Source organism: Sebastes fasciatus, chromosome 7, assembly GCF_043250625.1.
Source record: "Sebastes fasciatus isolate fSebFas1 chromosome 7, fSebFas1.pri, whole genome shotgun sequence".
NCBI classification, from domain to species: Eukaryota; Metazoa; Chordata; class Actinopteri; order Perciformes; family Sebastidae; genus Sebastes; species Sebastes fasciatus.
This window is the reverse complement of record NC_133801.1, coordinates 8,458,555-8,479,744: the sequence shown is the minus strand read 5'-3', so window position 1 is coordinate 8,479,744 and position 21,190 is coordinate 8,458,555. Positions and strand designations below refer to the sequence as shown.

The following is a 21,190-nucleotide window of genomic DNA, read 5'->3' as shown; positions in this document are numbered from 1 at the left end:
TATAGAGTATTTGTAACTTTTAGAAATGAAATCCTGAAATGCTTGAAATCGGCTGATGTTGTCTTTTGGCCCTCTGACTGGTTTCAGAATGAATTAAAGGGACAGTTCACCCCAAAATCAAAAATACACATTTTCCATCTTACCTTGTAGTGCTATTTATCACTGTCTGAAAAATGTCTGGACACAAAAGTCTGAAAAATGTCTGAAAAGTCTGAAAAATATATAAGAAAAAAAAAGTCTGAAAAATGTCTGGACACAAAAGTCTGAAAAATGTCTGAAAAGTCTGAAAAATATATAAGAAAAAAAAGTCTGAAAAATGTCTGGACACAAATGTCTGAAAAATGTCTGAAAAGTCTGAAAAATATATAAAAAAAAAAAAGTCTGAAAAATATTCGAAAAAAAAAAGTCTTAAAAATATTCGAAAAAAAAAGTCTGAAAAATGTCTGGACACAAAAGTCTGAAAAATGTCTGAAAAATATTCGAAAAAAAAAGTCTGAAAAATATTCGGAGAAAAAAATCTGAAAAATATTCGGGAAAAAAAGTCTGAAAAATATTCGGAGAAAAAAGTCTGAAAAATATTCGAAAAAAACCAAATCTGAAATAAAAGTCTTAAAAATATTCGAGAAAAAAAAGTCTGAAAAAAAAGTCTGAAAAATGTCTGGACACAAAAGTCTGAAAAATGTCTGAAAAATATATATAAAAAAAAAAGTCTGAAAAATATTCGAAAAAAAACAAGTCTGAAAGAAAAGTCTGAAAAATATTCGAAAAAAAAAAGTCTGAAATATATTTGGAGAAAAAAGTCTGAAAAATATTCGGAGAAAAAAATCTGAAAAATATTCGGAAAAAAAAGTCGGAAAAATATTCGAAAAAAAAGTCTGAAAAATGTCCAGAAGCAGAAGTCCGAAAAATGTCTGAAAAGTCTGAAAAATATATAAGAAAAAAAAAGTCTGAAAAATGTCTGGACACAAAAGTCTGAAAAATGTCTGAAAAGTCTGAAAAATATATATAAAAAAAAAAGTCTGAAAAATATTCGGAGAAAAAAATCTGAAAAATATTCGAAAAAAAAAGTCTGAAAAATATTCGGAAAAAAAAGTCTGAAAAATATTCGAAAAAAAACAAGTCTGAAAAATATTTGGAAAAAAAAGTCTGAAAAATGTCTGGACACAAAAGTCTGAAAAATGTCTGAAAAGTCTGAAAAATATATATAAAAAAAAAAATCTGAAAAATATTCGGAAAAAAAAGTCTGAAAAATATTCGGAGAAAAAAGTCTGAAAAATATTCGAAAAAAACCAAATCTGAAATAAAAGTCTTAAAAATATTCGAGAAAAAAAAGTCTGAAAAAAAAGTCTGAAAAATATTTGGAGAAAAAAGTCGGAAAAATATTCGGAAAAAAAAGTCTGAAAAAAAAGTCTGAAAAATATTCGGAGAAAAACATCTGAAAAATATTCGGAAAAAAAAGTCGGAAAAATATTCGAAAAAAAAGTCTGAAAAATGTCCAGAAGCAGAAGTCCGAAAAATGTCTGAAAAGTCTGAAAAATATATAAGAAAAAAAAAGTCTGAAAAATGTCTGGACACAAAAGTCTGAAAAATGTCTGAAAAGTCTGAAAAATATATAAGAAAAAAAAGTCTGAAAAATGTCTGGACACAAATGTCTGAAAAATGTCTGAAAAGTCTGAAAAATATATTAAAAAAAAAAAGTCTGAAAAATATTCGAAAAAAAAAAGTCTTAAAAATATTTGAAAAAAAAAGTCTGAAAAATGTCTGGACACAAAAGTCTGAAAAATGTCTGAAAAGTCTGAAAAATATATTTTAAAAAAAAGTCTGAAAAATGTCTGGACACAACGTCCTCACACGTACGTGACTGTGAGCGAGCATCTGTCAAGACAGTCAGGCGACGCACATCAGCTAAAACCACAATATCACTCTATATTTCACCTGCTTGGCAGTAATGTTAACTGATCAGACGAAGGTCTCTCCATGAATCACTGCTGATCCTAGTGTTGGCTTTTCCTGCCTCAGCTTCCCGACCGCGTTTCTCAGAGCTACTAACTCCTCTGCAGTGTGTAGTGTGCGCGCATCAATGTGAGAGTGGAGCGAAATAGCGATGACGAGCGCGGCGTGTGAGTGAAGGCAGGCAGGCAGAGGAGCAGAGGAGCAGAGTACAGCAGAGACTCCGGCCCTGGAGACCAAAGCTATGGTCTCCACCGTGTCCTCTGACCGCAGCCAACACTGTTTAACAGACGGGCTTCACTAGATATAACTTTGCAGTTTTGGTGCTTCCGTGTAGTTTGTGTTGGAGTCTGAGTCTGAACGTAGCCACACATACGAGCACGTATGGGACACCGACCTGGGTGATTTATACGTGTAAGAAGTTACAAACAGTCCCTTTAAGCCTGCTTTATAATAAAAATAAAAAAACATGAAAATCTCACTTTTTTTTATAATATGGGACCTTTAAGTTTGTTATTGATACAGTAATTGATTGACAATAACCTGATATTTTACGGTGGAATTTCAATCATTCATTCATTCATTCTCACTATGCAACATCATTTTACACTTGTGCAATTTTGTTAATAGTCTGTTTATTGTCAATACTGTATATACTGCTCCTATTTTTATACTTCCTTCTATTTAAATGGTTCATATTGTGTTACACTTTGTTTAGCTCTTTTTTACTGTGTTAGCTGATGCATCTTGTTTTTTGCACTATCCCCTTTGCTGCTGTACACTGCAAATTTCCCCACTGTATAACTTAATATCTTATCTTATCTTATCTTATCTTATCTCATAATACAGTGAAAAAAATAGATGGGAAATACTCTCTTTTTCAAGTCCACAGAAATCACACTTATAATCAATATCCAGCTTGAATCTTTCCAACACAGGTTTTACTGGATGAATTCTATGCAATATCTTGAAAGACACTTCCATAACCCTCCTGTTACCTTCAAATGTACTAACATCTTTTATCCTTGGGGTCAATTTGACCCCAGCAATTTAAACCTCCAGAAAATGATTATAATTAAAATTGTTACCCAAGTTTATGTGTCAGGTACTTTATGTTTGTTTGTTGGCTACCTAAATAGCCCTTTAAATAAAATCAATGTCATAAAATCATATTTTGCCGCCCCCAAAGCGTGGGGAAATATCAAAGTTCTCGCAAGAATGATGTTTCCCCTCCCCCATGTCGTGTGAACTATCAGTGGTTCTCGCACTACTACAGTTATGGTTACGTTAGGTTAGGGCCCTAAAGCTTTTTGAAGATTATAAAGTTGCATGTTATAGTGACCTCAATATCATCCAAAACAAATGTGTGTAAAATGTTGATATTTCTTATATGTTTTATACAGCTAAAACAGCCTGGGGTCAAATTGACCCCAAAGAACACCGATGCGTACAGCATGTGTACAGGACATTGAAAACATATCATCATTTTAATTTTATGTTTACCCAGTTGTCCCCATTAAATTAGGAAAAGTCATTAAATATGAAGCAAAAGAAATGATGTAGAGACGTTAAACATTGAATGGGGTCAAATTGACCCCAAAGATAATAGGAGGGTTAAGTTTGAAATTGATACAGTATTTATCACAAATTTTTCCAAGCTTTTCTCCCACTGTATTATCCTCAAATAAATGAGGGACCTGTACTGACCTTTCTGGGCATAGACATGACGTCATGACGTCGCACGCAGTGTGTTTACTGTCTGCGCGTGGAGGGAGGGGGGCGCTAATGTCACAGATTTTTCACTGTAAACAATCTCTTCTTCACCTCCTCCTCCTCCGGGACGAGAAATACTGGGGCCGCGAATACACACCGTGACATCGCTCACACTGGACTAGACTTGAGAAAACACTTCATTTTATCATCTTGACACAATCTGCGACGCTTTGAACACGAATATCCGTTATCAAAACAAGATGCTAACCAACGGTGCTAACCTTAGCACCGCAAGCTAACAGCGCTCAGGTGAAGAGGAATTGAGGATCGCTGTCATCTTGTTGTCCTGAATCGTGTGTGTGTGTGTTGTTGGACAGCTTTTAGGTAGTTACAGGTGTCAATAGGACAAGGAACAGTTAATCTAGCTCTGAGTAATAGTTGAATGGGGTGGAGTTGTCTTTAATATTGCCACGGAGGCTGTAACAACGTTAGCTCCAGTTTGGGAAGACGGTGTCAGACAAGATGGTGTTGAGAAGTTGCTGGAAGTCTCGACATAAAAACAGCTCTCCTTGTTGGATCCGACCCGGATCTGCAGCCCTGCTGGTCCTGTTCTGTGTGACCCAGTTCTTCTGCGGCAGTGTTGCGGAGTCAAAGAGTGTGGTCCAGAAAGACGCAGAGTTTGATGTCACCTATAATGACTCAGTTACAAGTGAGAACCAGACCATCTATGCTTTCAATCACACTGTCTCCAGGAATAAGGTGAGTTGTACATTGTCAGACTGTTTTTCTTTCACTTTTGTTTATTTGTTTATTTGTTTTGCAAAATGTAAGAGCATACAACATAATAAAAAAATTAATGAATGGGTAATATACAGTGCAGGAAGAGGCAAAAAAACAACCCACTGGGCTTATCTGAAGCCTCCACCTAGAGACAAGATTAATAATATATATGAAATATGAGATGAAGTTTATTGTTTATTTATTTTGCACAATTTAAGACTATACAACATAACAAAAAATAAATAAATGGATAATATAAACTGCAGGAAGAGGCAAAAAAACACACTGGGCTTATCTGAAGCCTCCACCTAGAGACAAGATTAATATAAAGAAATAATATGACTACATAATAGTGATAATAAACAATTAGGACAAGATATATATAATAACAACAATAACAATACAGTGAATATATGAAAAAAGACAAATTAATGTGTGTGTGTGTTGCGTGGACGTATCAAAATTGAAGAAACACTGAAATGTGTCCTATATGTCTCCAGTCAGTGTAGTAATCATTTCTGGTATTGAGTTTGAGTCACTGGGTCACATTATATGCCATTATTTTCTATTAAAAATATTTATGTAAAATAAAGGAATTAAACTAAATCAAAATAAGTCTATGTGAGACAAATTTTGTATTTTTTTAAATCATATTTCACACTAATATGGGCAAGTAAGCCTGGAAAAATGTTGTTCCCCCAGAGACAAGATTAATATAAAGAAATAATATGAATACATAATAGTGATAACAAACAATTAGGACAAGATATATATAATAACAACAATAACGATATAGTAAATATATAAAAAAAAGACAAGTGTTTGTGAGGAGGATATTGATTTTAAATATCTATAATGACTTCTGGGCAATCGTAACCAAACAACATTGTGAGTGGGAAAAAATAAAAAACATAAAAACAGATACATGGACAACATGGGGAAAAGCAATTACAAGACAGCAATTAAATGACCCTTTAAGCGACTTTTGAAACATTTGACAGAAGAACAGTTTATTGATAGATGTGAAAAGCTACTCCATAAATTTGGTTCCCCTAAACCTTATCGAAAACTGACCTCTACTAGTGAGGAATCTAGGAGGATGAAGATCTAGAGATCGACAGGTTGAGTAAGAATGGACCTGAGAATTTGTTTTAAAATAGGTCTTGAACTGCTCACGAATATTCCCACCAGAAAGTATCTTATAAATAAAAACACATATTTGAGAAATATTGATATCATAAATAGTAAGAATGTGGAGTTTCTGAAATAGAGGAGCAGAGGAGATGTGTGACTCTGATCGAGTTGCAATCCTCACAAAACGTTTTTGGAGAACTAAAATTTTATGAAGGTTTGAAGGAAAAGTACTCGCCCAAACTATATTACAATATGAAAGATAGGGATAAATTAGACTATAATAAAGAGTATTTTTTTACACTTAATATGTAATATTGAGTGTTTTATGATCTTTTCTTTCTTTCTTTCTGTGGGTGCCAGTCGGAGGGAGTGCGTGTGACTGTGGATGTGTTGTCACAGGGGTTTGAGAGTCCCATCCTGTTTGTGGTCAGACAGAAGCAAGCCGTGCTGTCTTTTCAAATCCCTCTCATTTTAAGAGGCCTGTGAGTATCCACACTTTATGTACACTATTTGCATATTAGACTCATCTAGAAGCATGAAAAAAATTAGCTGATAACAAACCAAACTCCCATAGACTGTCTTTTGTTCGTTCATTCTTTTAAACCCACCATTATTTATCTTTTTTAAACTTTTTATTTATTGACTCACTCAGGCCAAACACATACTCTGTTCTCCAATATACACAATATTTTCGTCATACAGTATCAGTGAGTAAGCCTGAGAACATCCCATAACATAGTCATAGATCCAAAAGCGATATTTTTTATGAGGGGAAAAAAAAGGAGAAGATGAATAAATAAGAGGAAGAAAAGAAAGAAAAAATGTAGAGAATCTCCGTAGAGAATTAGAAAGAAAAGGTAACACGTTAGCCGTAGGTACAGATTAAGCTGTATGTCATGACATTTTGTCACAATGTCTGAACTGACCAAAGTCTCCCGTCTCTATACTCAGTTTCTATACGAGGCCTTTATGTATGTTCTTGTAACTAACTGTACACATGCAGATGGTACAGAAAGTAATAATCCAAGGTTCCTCTGAGGGAGTGTCTGGCTGTTGCTGCTGTTTTTCCCCGACAGTAGATAGTAGTTATGACCTCATGTCTTGCGATTAAGCTAATGTTCTTGTTCGGTGTAGAGAGCTGCGTGTGTACTTAATAAGAGAAGGAAGATCTGTAAATGCTAGCTGAGATCTGAGATCCAGTGTCAGGATTATTCCAGGAGGTGCTGCATTTTAGGAATGTCTCTTTTTTGGAGATGTAATAGTTGTATGTGAACATTTGCTAGAGTAGCAGTCATTATTTATCTTTGATGGAGTAATCACTAAGGCCAGTTGTTGATGTACGTTGTGGGGAGGAAACAACAAAATCTACAGCCTGTGATACGCTCTGGATTAAGTCTGCCCCCTCTTAGTCGATTAGTCAATTTATCTGTAGTTTTGGTCTCAGTTGACTAAGATTTTTTTAGTCGATGAGTCATTTTTATGCTTTTTTCCTGCTAAATGACTTATTTCCAAGAAAAGTATGAGCACATCTCTGGTAAATGCAAGATTTAAAGTTGATTTTTATGTGGAGAAACTCAGTTTTACGGTTGTTTGGCAACCATGGTAATTAGGGTTAGGACCTGATTTAGGAAAAAAGCCATTACAGATGAACAGCTCCTAAATCAATGTTTCTATCCTAACTAAACTTAAGATAGGAAGTTTCTGTAATATGGCCCCTGTCAATTAAATCAACTAATCGTATGAGTATTAGTCGACTAAGACTTTCTTTGGTCTACTACAGCTCTACTCTGGATTTATGTCAGTGTTTATAGGTCGCACGCCTTTTGTAACTTGACTTAATCAGGTGGGGTTTCATAACAGGTCAGAAGTTCAGCTGTTTATTAGCGATTGGCTAACAGCCCATCTGTGATATGATCTGTGTCTCCCACACTCCAAGGTCCTCTCTGTGGTTGTGTAACATCCGAATTACCTCGCCCAAGGTTTTCTTGCCCGTGCAGTTTCGTGGTCAGCCATGTTTTAGCAGATCAATGAACCTTGGACTTTCACTTCCTCCTCTGAGATGCATCAGTGCTGATCTGAGGAGCTCAGTTTACTGTAAATGAGCTGAAGAAGGAGGTTACTTCTGTTTCATGTAGCTTCTGTCACATGCTCTCCTTAAAAGAATACACTTCACTTTTAATGTAGTAAACTCCTATTTAGGGTTGACCCCCTAATGCTTAAAATTTTCGACCGCCATAGTAATCGACCTCCAAATCAGTATTCGAATGCCTAATGTTTTGTTTTGAAGCCCAAAAAATAGTATTCGGACCAGGCCTACTTCTACTATTATATTAAAGAATCGAATATGATCATTTCCCTCATCATTACGTAACAAATCCATCTTTTTGCTTAGATTTTTCTTACTACAATCATCCATCGTGTCTCATCTATTCTGTGCAACGGAAAAGAGCTTTAACTTAATAAAAACAAAGGAAAATGTAGTTAATTGTGAAACTCTGTGTGTCTGTCTCCAGCTACCAGAGGAAGTACCCTTACAATCATGTGGGCCGGACTTTGTGCCAGCCTCCGACCCGGGCCGCCTCGGAGACGCAGTACTTCTTCGTGGACGTGTCTACCCTGTCCACCCAGGGTACAAACTACCAGCTCCGGGTCAGCCGCGTTGAAAGCTTCACCCTACAGTGAGTGACATGTGATGTGATCACACAAATAGTTGCCTGAATTCTCAGCTTAATGCATTTGCCATCAGGCTGCAGTGACCAACTATGAAGTATGTCTGACATGTTTTATTCATCTTTGATTACAGTACGGACAAGAAATTCAGTTTCACCGCGTCGCCATCCCAACCTCAGGTATTAAAGCTCGATACCTAAGCTTTGTGTGCTACTTTACAACAAAGAACTTTAGTTAGAGACAGTAGGTAGCGGACCGGATGTGAGTGGGGTTGGAGGACACACATGACGAGAAACATGAGAGAAGTTGAGGAAAGTACAAGAAACAATGGAGGGAATTTCACATTTTACACAATTATTCATCCATGACATTTTGTTCTCCCTTTTGCCTGACAAGTTCTGCTTTTCAACACATAAAAAAAGGGAACAAACTTGTTTTCCTTTTTCCATCAGGTTCTCCATCATTGTTGTCACCCAGTACTTCAGTTTTATCTACTTTTCTGTCATCACGTTGTGTTTTTTGTTGTGGAAGTTGTCACCGCTTCCTACAAGCAGTATACTAGATAGTAGCGGTGGGGACTCGAGTCACAAATTGAATGACTTTAGACTCAAACAAAGATCCTTTATTTGTTTGGGAAGAGGATTTACTTGTGGGGGAAGAAACTGAACTGAACTGAACAAACTATCTTCTTTCTATTTTTTGTTGTTTATTGTTGAAAAACCCAGAAAAAAGTTTTTTTTTTTTTTTTATTGAAATCTGGACTCTTTATTTTAGGTATTATTGGGACTGGCATTTGATTATCTTACACTTAATTCCCAAGATCCACTTAGTTTGAATCAATCCAATAGCATCCAATCAAGTTGCAGTGAAAACCATGAAGAACTAATGTTACGTTACTGAGTGCCAGTTGCTCTGTTGTTAAAATGGCATTACATTTGGTGAAGAGTGCATTATGACTTGTTTAGGACTTGAAACTCAAAGTTTAGGACTTGGGACTTGATTTGGGACTTGAGTGCAAAAAGACTTACTTGGGGACTAGCAAAGCAATGAATTAGTCCTACGTCTGCTAGATAGCGAAGAAAGACAGGAAACAGAAACATGGGTTGATCTTGTCTGAATCTGTGTTTTCTTATCCTAATCCCACTAATTACTCCCTTTCCTGAATCCTTATATTTTTTCCCTCATCTTTCTCTCAGTACTTCAAGTATGACTTCCCGGACGGGGTGGACACTGTGATCGTCAAGGTCAACTCAGACATGACCTTTCCCTGCTCCGTTATGTCCATCCAGGACATCCAGGTACTTCCCCTCCCCCTCCCCCTCCTCTCAAACCAGACAGCTGCTGTCCTCAAGTGGCGTGGCTTCGTGCTCAGCATGCAGTAACACCATTGGGCCACATGAGGGCTTGATGGAGTTCATTGCAACTGTGCAAACATTGTCAATTCTAGGATGGTGGTTCTGAGGATTTTATTCCTTTTTACTCTTTATTTTTTTCATCACTGTGTTCTTTTTGATGCGATCCTGTTCATCTCTTATTCCCTCTTGCCTTAAATATTTGAATGCCTCATGTTTCTCATTTATTTTTTTCTTCCTGCCTCTCTCTTTCTTTTCAGTGCCCTGTCTATGACCTTGACAACAACGTGGCCTTCATTGGGATGTACCAGACTATGACCAAAAAAGGAGCGATCACTGTGCAGGTATTGTCTGACACACGGTCACGTACATGATGCAAACCTTTGTGACAAAGCATACAATATAGGCTTCACAGCAGACATTTTGACTTGTCATAGTAGGAAAAGCACAAGTGTTACTAATAACACTAACAATGGCTCTGTAAATGGGGACCCGCAAGTTTGGGGAAACTCTCACGAGATGGTTAAGGTTAGGCATTGATCTGTGATAGTTACGGTTAGGATAGGTCGTCAGGCAGCGAGTCTCGCGAGAGTTTTTGCAAGTTTTTGCAGATCTCAGATTAGATTTCGCAATTTGCGGGTTACCTTCTAGACACGACCATTTAAGTGTCCCAGTGAGAGTGAGCAGACTAGAACTTTTTGTAGGTTATGTTATACTTATACTGATATTAGTGTCTTGATTATAATTACTATTTTACATTTTTACTATTTTTATTTTATTATGTATTATTTATTAATTATGTTACTATTCTTTTAATTAGTTATCATTATAACTATTGTTTTATTATTTAATAATATTTATTTATTTGTAATATGTAGGTATATGGACAATAAATAAATACAGAATTATTTATTTGTATTCCTTTTTTTAATTATGTATTATTTATTTTCTTATTTTTCACTGTTCTTTTGTTTTTTGACATTATGCTTGTTTATATATATATATAATTTATTTTCCTTTTCTAAATTATGTATTTATTTTATTATTTTATTATTTTTGAAGAGTGTTTTTCTTGTGTCTTTTGACATTATGTTTGTTTATATGTTTATATGGAAAAGAATCATGGTAATACTGTACTATGTTTTGCTATCTTGGAAAAATGATGCTTCACAATAAAAAAAACAAAGCAGCTAAATGGAAATTCAGCCATCATTAATTTAATTATTTACAGCCGTGCTTTTCCTACTGGGACATGTCAAAATGTCCCTTTCTGTCATTTAGAGAAAAGATTTCCCCAGCAACAGTTTCTATGTGGTGGTCGTGGTAAAAACAGAGGACGAGGCGTGCGGCGGTCCGCTGCGCTTCTACCCGCTCCGTCCTGATGAGCTCATCGACGCCGGCAACCGCAGCAAAGTCATTGATGTGATCGTCACCCCTGCTATCAAATGTAAGTCACATGTCTATACATATGAACTGTTCTAATCCACATGGATTTATTGTACACCATAGAGCTCCTTCTAAATTGGAGTAAAAGGCATTCTTAAAATGTCTACAGTTAAAAAAAACTAACATACCTCTTAAAGTATCGTCTGGTTTGTGATTGCGTCATTGCAGTAGAAGCTTCTTTGGGGTATGTCAGCAAAATATACCATGCAACTGTGGGAAAACAAGCAGAGCAACATTTTGATTAAAGCCAGGGCTCCCAAAAGTAATGATAAAAGTTAAAGTTGGAGAAATAAATAATGCATAACTAAAAGTTTTGCTTGTATCTAAGGTTCATGCTGCATATTATTTATGTAAGCTGTTGGTAATGATGCTATATAATTTCATTATGCAGTGCAGACAAGGTCACACAGTATTAGCATGTGAATAGGCTTACAGTGTCTCTCTGTCTTCACACTCCACAGCGGAGGTTTATGTGATGGGCATGATGTTCTGTCTGGGCATCTTCCTCTCCTTCTATCTGCTCACCTTGCTCATGGCCTGTCTGGAGAACAAGCGGTAAGTAAACAACAGTTACTAACAGCATCATCCACTTCATACACATACAGGCTTGTTTCACTGCTGAGATGTTTTGCATCTGTGAATCTGAAAAGTTGAACCCCTTGTAGTGACGCACATATCTTCCTCTGTATCTCCCCTGTAGCCACAGACAATCCCCATTACAGCAGAGACAGTTTTATTAACCTTAATTGGGTTTTGTTTGGTTAAATGTTGGTTAAACTTTCATTTCTTTGATCCCAGTTCAGCCCAGGGGTGTAGATTCATGCAGCTGCACTACAAGAAGAACACTATACAGACTACAAATGATTTTAATTTGCGTGTTTCTGCAGATTGAAGAAGAGCGACGTGTTTCCGATTCCTGCTGACATGTCGCCTGCTGAGACAGGTAACCCAGCAACTAGCTAATGATGGACTGCCCCATTAGGGGCTCGTTAGAGGGTGTGTGGAGCGTACCAAGTCCTGAACCTGTACTGTAGAGTAGATGCCTTACTCAATGTTAAACTCCACTTAACATGCAGTACAATAATAATTTAACTCTTAAGCTTTTTTATGTAGAATTTAACATGTCTGTGTGTCTTTCCCTCTCTCCCTCATGCTAATGTGTGGTTCAGCCTCTCTGCTCGGGAAGAATGGAGACGGTATAACGACACTGTTACTCCTACCTTTGCACTAATTTCACTCTCACCCTGTGTTACTGGTCTGCAGATGCTCTGCTCTGCTTGCATTAGCTCACATGCTATTACTCTCTTGCCATATAAACAGCGTTCATAGAGGGGACGAGGAAGAGATGTGATTGACTTTAGTGCTTAATGGACTGTGCATTAACATAAACACGGCACTGTTCCAAGACTTAAAGAGGATCTATTATGCTTTTGTGCTTTTCCCCTTTCCTTTAGTGTGTTATACAGTTTTTTGTGCATGTAAAAGGTCTGCAAAGTTACAAAGCCCAACGTCCTGAAGTCCCGCCTTTTCTTCCGTAACGTGGTGATGTCACCAAGTAACATTTTTCTGTAATGGCTAGTTTGGCATGCCCTCAAACAAAGCTAGTTAGAGCGGAGCTGGAGCAGAGTCCAAAGAGTTTGGTTCGGTTGACCAATCACAGCAGAGTGGGCAAGCTGACCAATCAGTGCAGACTGGGCTTTTCGGCAGGGCGGAGCAGGAGCTCAAATAGAGCGTTTCAGACAGAGAGGTGCTGCAGCACAGCCGGTATAAGAAAAAAAAAAAGCATTTTTTGAACATTAAAGCATGTAAACATGTTCTAGTAGAAATCCAAAATACAAGTATGCACCTGAAAATAAGCATAGTAGGTCCTCTTTAAGCTTTTATGGCTTACGTCACAGAGATACACATGACTCACCTGGGTCATTAGGTACAGCTAAACACAAAGCACCGCTACCATCCTGTTATCTGGCCTGTATTTGTCACAGTGATAGCCTTCTATTTCTCCTCACAGCTATACTTTCTGTTGGCTGAAGAAACACAGAGAGTATAGTCAACAATCTTAATGACACAATAGACAAACAAAAGCATAAAATAGAAGTTGTTCATAAAGAAATACTGGAGCTAATCATTGAGATAAATGTGGTTCTTCAGTTCGAGACTACCTCTCAGTGTGTATCTGTCTGTTCTCTGCAGGGTGATGCTGACATGATTTGATTTTAAAACCGCAGGACGCGTACCGTTTTTTCAAACAGTTCACTCTCACTGCAGCAGTCACCTCTCTTCAATAACAACCAGCCTCTGCTGCACCATCCTGAACTCACATTTCTCACTAAAACTGTTTATTCAAATGTGTTTTTGAGCCTGAAAAAAAGCCTGGATCCCTGCATGTGTTGTTGCCTTCCTTCACCCCTCTGTGTTCATGTACTAACAGTTCAGCTGCAGTGGTGCTTTAGTGTGCAGCGTAAGATACTAATAGGGATGGGACGATATAGGATTTTATCACGGATCACAATTAAAAAACACAAAAAGTTGATCGTGGTGAATTTCCATTATCGGGATAATCATGAATATTGTCACGAGTGACTTGAAAAAGCTGTCTAGCTCTCTATCATGGTAGAGAAGTGAAAATTAATTTAAAAAATATCATGTAAGACAGCTCAGACTCACACAATGTTGCTGTTTTTTTTATTTATTTATCCTTTATTTATGCAGGGGGACCTTATGATTTATGATTACCTTTTTTAAGATTGTTTGTTTTTCACTAAAAAAAGTATAACATTTTTTTTTTCTTAACAAAGCGTAAGGTAAAGTGTTTCCAGTATGCTTTAGTGCCATTTTAAGAGTTTTAAGCATATTTTGATGATTACCGGGATCGTGAATCTCAATTACTTTAGGCAGGATAATCGTGATATGAGATTTTCATATCGTCCCATGCTTATAGATACTAACGAGTGTTGGTTGTAGTGGTGCTCGTCTCTGTATGTGCATTTTGTTAGTCATTTGGGGGTTTTAAATTGTGTGTGTGTGTGTGTGTGTCTCCACAGGCAAAACTCCAGCCTCACCATATGAATACGGCTCCTTTGGTGAGTTTTGGACGCTTCTGGTTCTGGTCGTGTCTTTGTTTGTGTGGAGATCGAGATAAACAACTCTTTGTTTTTTTTCTCCAGCTGACAACGGCAGCACGCTCAGCTCAGAGGCCGTCACTGACAGCGCCACTTCAACTGACAACAACTATGGATACATGGGTATGGACACAAACACACTCCACTGGTTCACCTCTGTCATGTTGCAGTATGTTTCCACAGGCCGGCCTGCAGTTCACTTCCTGCGAGCAGCTCTGTTTCCCTCACTGGTTTCCTGTGTGTCTTTTCTGTTCATCAGGACAGGAGCCTTTCAAACGTCGCCCAATCCTCAATCACCTTCACCAGATAGCCATCCGCATTGGTGACACACTGCCGCAAAAATTGGTTGAATCAGAGTTAAACCAAACCAATCAGCACTGTGTGAATCATTCATCAATGAGACTTAGACCATCTTTACACCTGGCATTAACCTGGCGTCACACCTAGCGTCTCGTATCCAGATTGTACATTTACACCTGGTATTAATGTGTGTCTCCAGTGTCCACATTGAGATCCGATTGCTCTGTCCAGCTCAAACAACCGATCCGATCACAACCTGTCCTCAGTGCGTTTTGGGCGCATTTACACCTGTACTTTCATGTGGTCGAGCACTATCCGATCACCTTAAACACATTTTAATGCCAGGTGTAAAGGGGGTATGAGATGTTGATGCCAGGAAGTGGTCAGAGTCTAATTCTAATCTGATTAAATTGAAATGAACAGCAACAATACTGATAGTCCGAAAATCAACAATCATTTTAATATTTCTGCTTAATACGTTTGGAAATTGCAAATACATTTGAAAAGGTGTGATGTGTTTGAACACCTTTTTATCATTGGAAAAAAAAATCCTTTAAATCCAGACGTCCGTCTAATTGACCAGATTGTCCAAACCAATGAATTGAAAAGCTCTTTTCTTTATTCTGCCGTGACCTCCTCCCTCCTCTCTCTCTCCTCCCTCCTCCCTCCTCTCTCCTCTCTCCTCTCTCCATCAGATCGATCGTTGGACAGCGTCGGGCGAAGCAGGCATGAGTCTCTGAGCTCTGTGGAGGAGGACGACTACGACACGTTGGACGACATCAACTCAGACAAAAACATCGTCCGCACCAAAGTACGCCTCGTGTCTCCGTCTCAACACACAGTCACAGTCACGATGTTTAAATGTCACCTCTCCTCGTTGTTTTTCCATCTTAGTTGATGACAAGTAATAATGTCTTTTCCTTATTACAGAAATATCTATGTGTGTCTGACCTGTCCCGCAAAGACAAGAGGATCCTCAGCAAAAAATACCAAATCTACTTCTGGTGAGGACGCCGGTTAGACAAAGAAAAACACGTAAAATCAACTACAACGATTCAATAACAAAAACTTCTCTATCATCCTAATTAATGGTGATCTTCTCTCCAGGAACATCGCTACCATCGCTGTGTTCTACGCGCTGCCAGTCGTCCAGCTGGTCATCACCTATCAGACGGTACGCTGACGAGACATAAAACTGTGATATATATAAGATATGATAACAACATGGATGTTAAACTGACTCTCTGCTCTTCAGGTGGTGAATGTTACAGGAAACCAGGACATCTGCTATTACAACTTCCTGTGTGCCCACCCTCTGGGAGATCTGAGGTTAGCACGTGTCTAAATGTATTATTATTACAACTGCAGTATGGTTACTAGATTATATACCTGTGTTTACAGTGTTGTCACACGCTGTTTGTCACACACAGTGCGTTCAACAACATCCTCAGTAACCTCGGTTACGTGCTGCTGGGACTCCTCTTCCTCCTTATCATCCTCAAAAGAGACATCGTCCACAGTCGAGCCCTGTTCCGCAACGACCTCAACGCGCATGTAAGACACACAGACGGATAAATTAGCTCACGATGTCACCCAGCAGAGATGGTTTCTCTATTCCTACAGTAAATAATGACTGTTAGTGTTTGAAAACTTAGCGTCAGCATGTTGCTGTTTAGACACTCTTCTCTTTGCTCTTTTAACATCTTGGTGAACCACAGCCTCACGTTATTGCTTTAATAAGTCAGAAATAGGACGTATTGAAGGGAGGATACTGTCACACCCAGAGACATTTGGAATATAGAGTCAAATTGAACTTCATTGTTTAATTATTCATTCATTTTTCCTCTCTCCGACCATACAGGAGTGTGGTATCCCAAAGCACTTTGGTCTGTATTATGCGATGGGAACAGCTCTGATGATGGAGGGCTTGCTCAGCGCCTGCTACCACGTCTGTCCAAACTACACCAACTTCCAGTTTGGTAAGTCTGCTGCTTGTGTTCGTACCAGGACGGCATGTGTCCTCCTTAATGTTCAGAATCACTAGCTTGACTATATGATGTAAAATGTGCACCCTCCACACAGCTTTATGTTGTTTCTTTGAACCTGTTTGGTTGCCCAGTAAGTACGGTTCATTTGGGCTGGTGTTAAAGCGGTCAATCAAACCCTGGTCTTGACCAGACAACCGCTTCAGAGTGGATTCTGGTGCGGTCCATTTGTGGTGTGAAAGCAAACGAACAAACCAATATGTGATTTTAGCATGATTTCAAAAGCTAAACTACCAATAAATCCATCTGCTGATTGTGAAATCAGTTCAGGAAGCGATTTTATAACGTCAGCACATGTATTTTCCCTGGTCAAAAGCCGTTAAAACTGCTGTGCTTGTATCCGACTCCGTGTACTTTGTCAGTTCATTAACTCCATTAAAAAGTGAGTGACAGCGATCCCACAGTGATACGCCTCATGCGAGTGTCCGTGCATTCTCTGACGTTCACGGCAGTCATCTGGGAGCGTGCAAAGGGGCTTTAGTGCAGTCCTGTCTCTACCATCATAACATGCAGCCAATTAGCAGTCTAATAATACTAATAATGCTTATAATCAGTTATTAATCAAAGAACAGAAATATATGCATCAGATTTCCCCACGTGGATCCTGATGATGCAGGATGACAACGGCTAAAACAATCCAATCAACGAGTTATAACGTCATGTTTACTTCAGTGTGAACAGGAACCGGACCAGGACTAAAATTCAACAATGTATAATTTTGTTCTCCTCGGTCCGGACCAAATGAACCCAACTAGAGTTGTGAAAGCACCCTGAGATGATGAACAACACTGTTTAATACAGTGGGATTAGAGGTTTGACAGCTTTATCCTCTATATTGTTGATGTTTTGATGATTAAGCGGTAGCACTTTGAAGCAAAGTGGAAGGAACTGGGTTCAGTTTCCTGTCTTGTGTAGCCACATTTACTCTGTTCTGGCTGTTCAGGCTGGTATGCAGAGCTCCCTCTAGTGATGAAATCTATCTTTCTTTGCAGACACCTCCTTCATGTACATGATTGCTGGACTGTGCATGTTGAAGTTGTATCAGAAGAGACACCCAGATATCAACGCAAGTGCTTACACCGCCTACGCCTGCCTGGCCGGCGTCATCTTCTTCTCTGTGCTGGGAGTGGTACGTAAACACACACATACAATCAGACAACAAGGAAGACGAGGCCTGGGTGATGGGTGGGGATGTCTAACACATACGCAAAAACACATTTCCTAAAGCCTGTGACGGTGTGTTTGCAGGTATTTGGGAAAGGAAACATGGTCTTCTGGATCGTTTTCTCCGTGATCCACATTCTGGCCACTATGCTGCTCAGCACACAGCTCTACTACATGGGCCGATGGAGGCTAGGTATGATCAGAACTCCTCTCTCACAAAGTGCATGCATCTCTTTATAGAAATCATATGATCACTTTTACAGAAAATTATCTATTTAGCTAAAAACTTACAGAAGAAATGTGTGCTGTAATGCTGCGTAGCAACGCAATTAAACTGCAAACTTTACAGTCAGAATACTATTTGCTATGTTTTACTGTATAATAATAACTGCTAATAGGAATAAGGCCATTTTAAAGTGTCAACCTTGCCATTAACTGTGTGGGTGCTGTGGATTTGAACCTCTAGTGGACTAGTGTTTGACTGCAGTTAATATTTGTCTGCATATATTTGTGTTAGACTCCGGGATCATGCGCAGGATCGTGAACGTCATCTACACAGACTGCATCAGACAGTGCAGTGGACCGATGTACATTGTGAGTAATGACCGGAAAACGGCTGCATCAACATGAGTTTACGAGGAATCATAGTATTTAAGTTACCTGCTTCTTGTAAATCCTCTCTCCCCCTCCAACAGGACCGAATGGTTCTGCTCGTAATGGGGAACATAATCAACTGGTCTCTGTAAGTAAACAGTGTCTTCTTTTACTTAACGCTAAGTAGAGACAATAGAAATAAAAAGGACTACATGATGACATCATCTTTGTGTCTGTAGAGCTGCCTACGGCCTCATAGAGAGACCCAACGACTTTGCCTCCTACCTGCTGGCCATCGCCATCTGCAACCTGCTGCTCTACTTTGCCTTTTACATCATCATGAAGGTGTGTGTTTTGTGTGTTTCCACATTTTTAAGTAGCATTTAGATTTATAAAAGAGTAGAAATGCTTTGTATATCTAAAGCTCTTTTTTGTGTGTGTGTGTTTTAGCTGCGGAGCGGTGAGAGAATCCAGTGTCTGGCGCTGGTGTGTATTCTGTTCACGGCCGTGGTGTGGGGCTTTGCACTGTATTTCTTCTTCCAGGGTCTCAGCACCTGGCAGGTCAGTAACTCACACACATATACTTAAAAGATCATTTCGGTAGTTTTCAACCTAGACCTTATTTTCCCATGTTTTTGTGTCTAACTGACAAATGGGGACAATTGAAATTAGTCCAGTATTGAGGGAGAACGCTGTAACCAGCAGCAGCAAAACAACCTGCGAGGGCAAGTGAGCAGCGTTGTAACGTTACGTCCACTAAAAGTGCAGGCTCAGATTGTTCTTATAAGTGTCTGACAACATTATGGAAAGGACCCTACAGAGAAATAAAACCTTTTTCCTACCTTTCTCTTGATCCAGTCTGTTTGTTATTGTGTCCAAGTCCCGGTCAAGGAGAAGTCTCGTTGTGAAATGTGAATATCCAATAGACTCTGGCTCAAATAAATCAAATTCAAAGACCTCATCCACATTGTCGAAATCATCTAAATATTCAGCCATGACATTGAAAATCTTTTAGATAACACTAATCTACGCTTTCTCTACTCCACCATGGATGTATTCCACTATTCCATCGTTGTCTTCCGGCAACACGCCACCTCGTCAGATTTCAGAATGAGACTTCTCCTTGAACTAGACTCTTTCCATAATGTTGTCAGACACTTATAATAACAATCAGAGTTTGTCATGGCAAAAACAGAAAGCACTTTTAGTGGACGTAAATGACGGTGCCAGCTTGCCCAAATAGCACCATATTGCAGCCCGTGAGCAGCTGCTGTCTACAGCGCTCTCCCTCAATTCTGGACCAGTTTCAGATATTGTTGTTGCTATTACTCAGTTAGATACAAAAACATGGGAAACTAGAGTCCAGGTTGAAAAATTCCTAAGTTACCCTTTAAGAGTCACACAGATTCGCAGAGTCTCGCTGTATTCCTACATAATGTGGCATTAGTTTACTCACAGTGTGTGTTTCTCTCTCCTGGCACAGAAAACTCCAGCGGAGTCTCGGGAGCACAACAGAGACTGTATCCTGCTTTCATTCTTTGATGACCACGACATTTGGCACTTTCTCTCCTCCATCGCCATGTTTGGATCCTTCCTGGTATGATTATGTTTCTTGCGTGTGTTGTTTTAGTTCATTCAGTTATGCGGCATTGAAACAAAAGATAAAACCTTAACGTGAATAAATACTTGACAGGGCTAGCTGATCAAATATATGTGTGATATTTTAAACATAAATTAAAATATATTGTTGCAATGGGAACTGGCAAACTGTGTACTCACCCCTCATCTCTTTTTGTTCCCTCCAGGTCCTCCTGTACATGGACGACGACCTCGACACCGTCCAGAGAGACAAGATCTTCGCCTTCTAGATACGTCAGATCTTCTGTGATGAGCTCAGCTCTTCCTCTCTGCCTTATCGTCGCTCTCCGTTTGCATCTCCTTCGTGTCCTGAACAAGCACAGCCAGTAGCCTGTTTTTCCCCAGGCTGTACAGCGGGCACCAGCGAATCAGCCAGTCAGGGAAGGGCAGCAGCCCCTTCCCTCCACCTGTATGGACACTAATGTGCCAATGAAGAGCCTGAGTCTGACGTTGAGTGACGCTGAAGTGTTTTTGTCCTCTCGCTGCCATCATCAATGTAACTGTTGTAATCGATGTTTACTTCCTGCTGACGAAGATGATAACAATGTACACACTTGCTAAGAGAAAACTATCCAAATTAACTTATTTTATACTGTCCGCATTATATTTGACCTTCGCGTCAGCAATGCATTTTGAAATGACTGTTTGTATGCTGTTTATATGCTGTGTGTGTGTGTGTGTTTGTACAGGTGTGCGTGTGTTTACATAAATGTGAGAACATGTCCAGTCTGTCGGTGGCCTTTTAATGTTCTAATCATGTTCGTCACATACTGTGCTCTGATTGGTCAGATCTTGAAGCTAGCCGTCCTTCTCATTGGAGAATATTAATAATACTAATAATGATGATGATGATGATTGTATTTACTTCTCGACTGCCCTCAAGTCTGAATGCGAAGGTATTTTTTGCACTGTACTGTATGACAAAAAAACAGATTTTAATGTTAAACATTGCAATGAGCGGTTACTGAATAAAGGTCTCATTTCCAGATACTTTATTTGGCTGTTCTCTCTGTATGTTCTGATGTAATGGGGACTCCCGTCTTTAAACCTGATCTTCTGTAATCTGAACATCCTGATAAGAACAAGAAATCGAAGTCTGATGCATGTGAGGTTCTCTGTGAACATAATGCAGTATAATATTCAGGTAGGGCTGTCACAATATCAGATTTTCACTGCACGATTATCATGGCCAAAAGAATTCAGGATAACAATAATATTGTGATATCTAGAAAGTTTGAAAATAATAATAATGCTATCAGTCAGATTCATCTTTATCTTTGTT

General features: G+C 38.8%; 1 protein-coding gene across 4 annotated transcripts; it reads left to right on the top strand.

Annotated features, from left to right (window-relative positions):
• The first annotated feature begins 3,733 nt into the window (after positions 1–3,733).
• sidt2 (SID1 transmembrane family, member 2) lies at positions 3,734–20,898 on the top strand. 4 transcript variants are annotated; one of them, XM_074641388.1, is made up of 27 exons: positions 3,735–4,422; positions 5,938–6,059; positions 8,091–8,255; positions 8,381–8,426; positions 9,444–9,545; positions 9,860–9,943; positions 10,881–11,046; positions 11,507–11,600; positions 11,933–11,988; positions 12,215–12,241; positions 14,090–14,128; positions 14,213–14,290; positions 14,427–14,489; positions 15,163–15,278; positions 15,398–15,471; positions 15,575–15,641; positions 15,723–15,796; positions 15,898–16,021; positions 16,329–16,446; positions 17,505–17,641; positions 17,761–17,869; positions 18,194–18,270; positions 18,372–18,418; positions 18,510–18,615; positions 18,721–18,831; positions 19,754–19,867; positions 20,076–20,898. In XM_074641388.1, the coding sequence occupies exons 1-27, from the start codon at positions 4,186–4,188 to the stop codon at positions 20,136–20,138; spliced, it is 2,616 nt and encodes an 871-aa protein (XP_074497489.1). In that variant the 5' UTR covers positions 3,735–4,185; the 3' UTR covers positions 20,139–20,898. The 4 variants fall into 4 exon arrangements, with proteins under 4 accessions (XP_074497491.1, XP_074497489.1, XP_074497490.1 ...); XM_074641390.1 differs by lacking the exon at positions 14,427–14,489 and having other exon boundaries at positions 3,734–4,422; XM_074641389.1 differs by lacking the exon at positions 12,215–12,241.
• Positions 20,899–21,190: the final 292 nt, after the last annotated feature.

Excerpts from the sequence above, each read along its gene's own strand:
- sidt2 (XM_074641388.1), top strand. The coding sequence starts at position 4,186 with ATGGTGTTGAGAAGTTGCTGGAAGTCTCGACATAAAAACAGCTCTCCT. Across the intron at positions 9,546-9,859 it reads TGTCCATCCAGGACATCCAG|TGCCCTGTCTATGACCTTGA; the intron begins GTACTTCCCCTC and ends CTTTCTTTTCAG. Across the intron at positions 11,989-12,214 it reads CATGTCGCCTGCTGAGACAG|CCTCTCTGCTCGGGAAGAAT; the intron begins GTAACCCAGCAA and ends TGTGTGGTTCAG.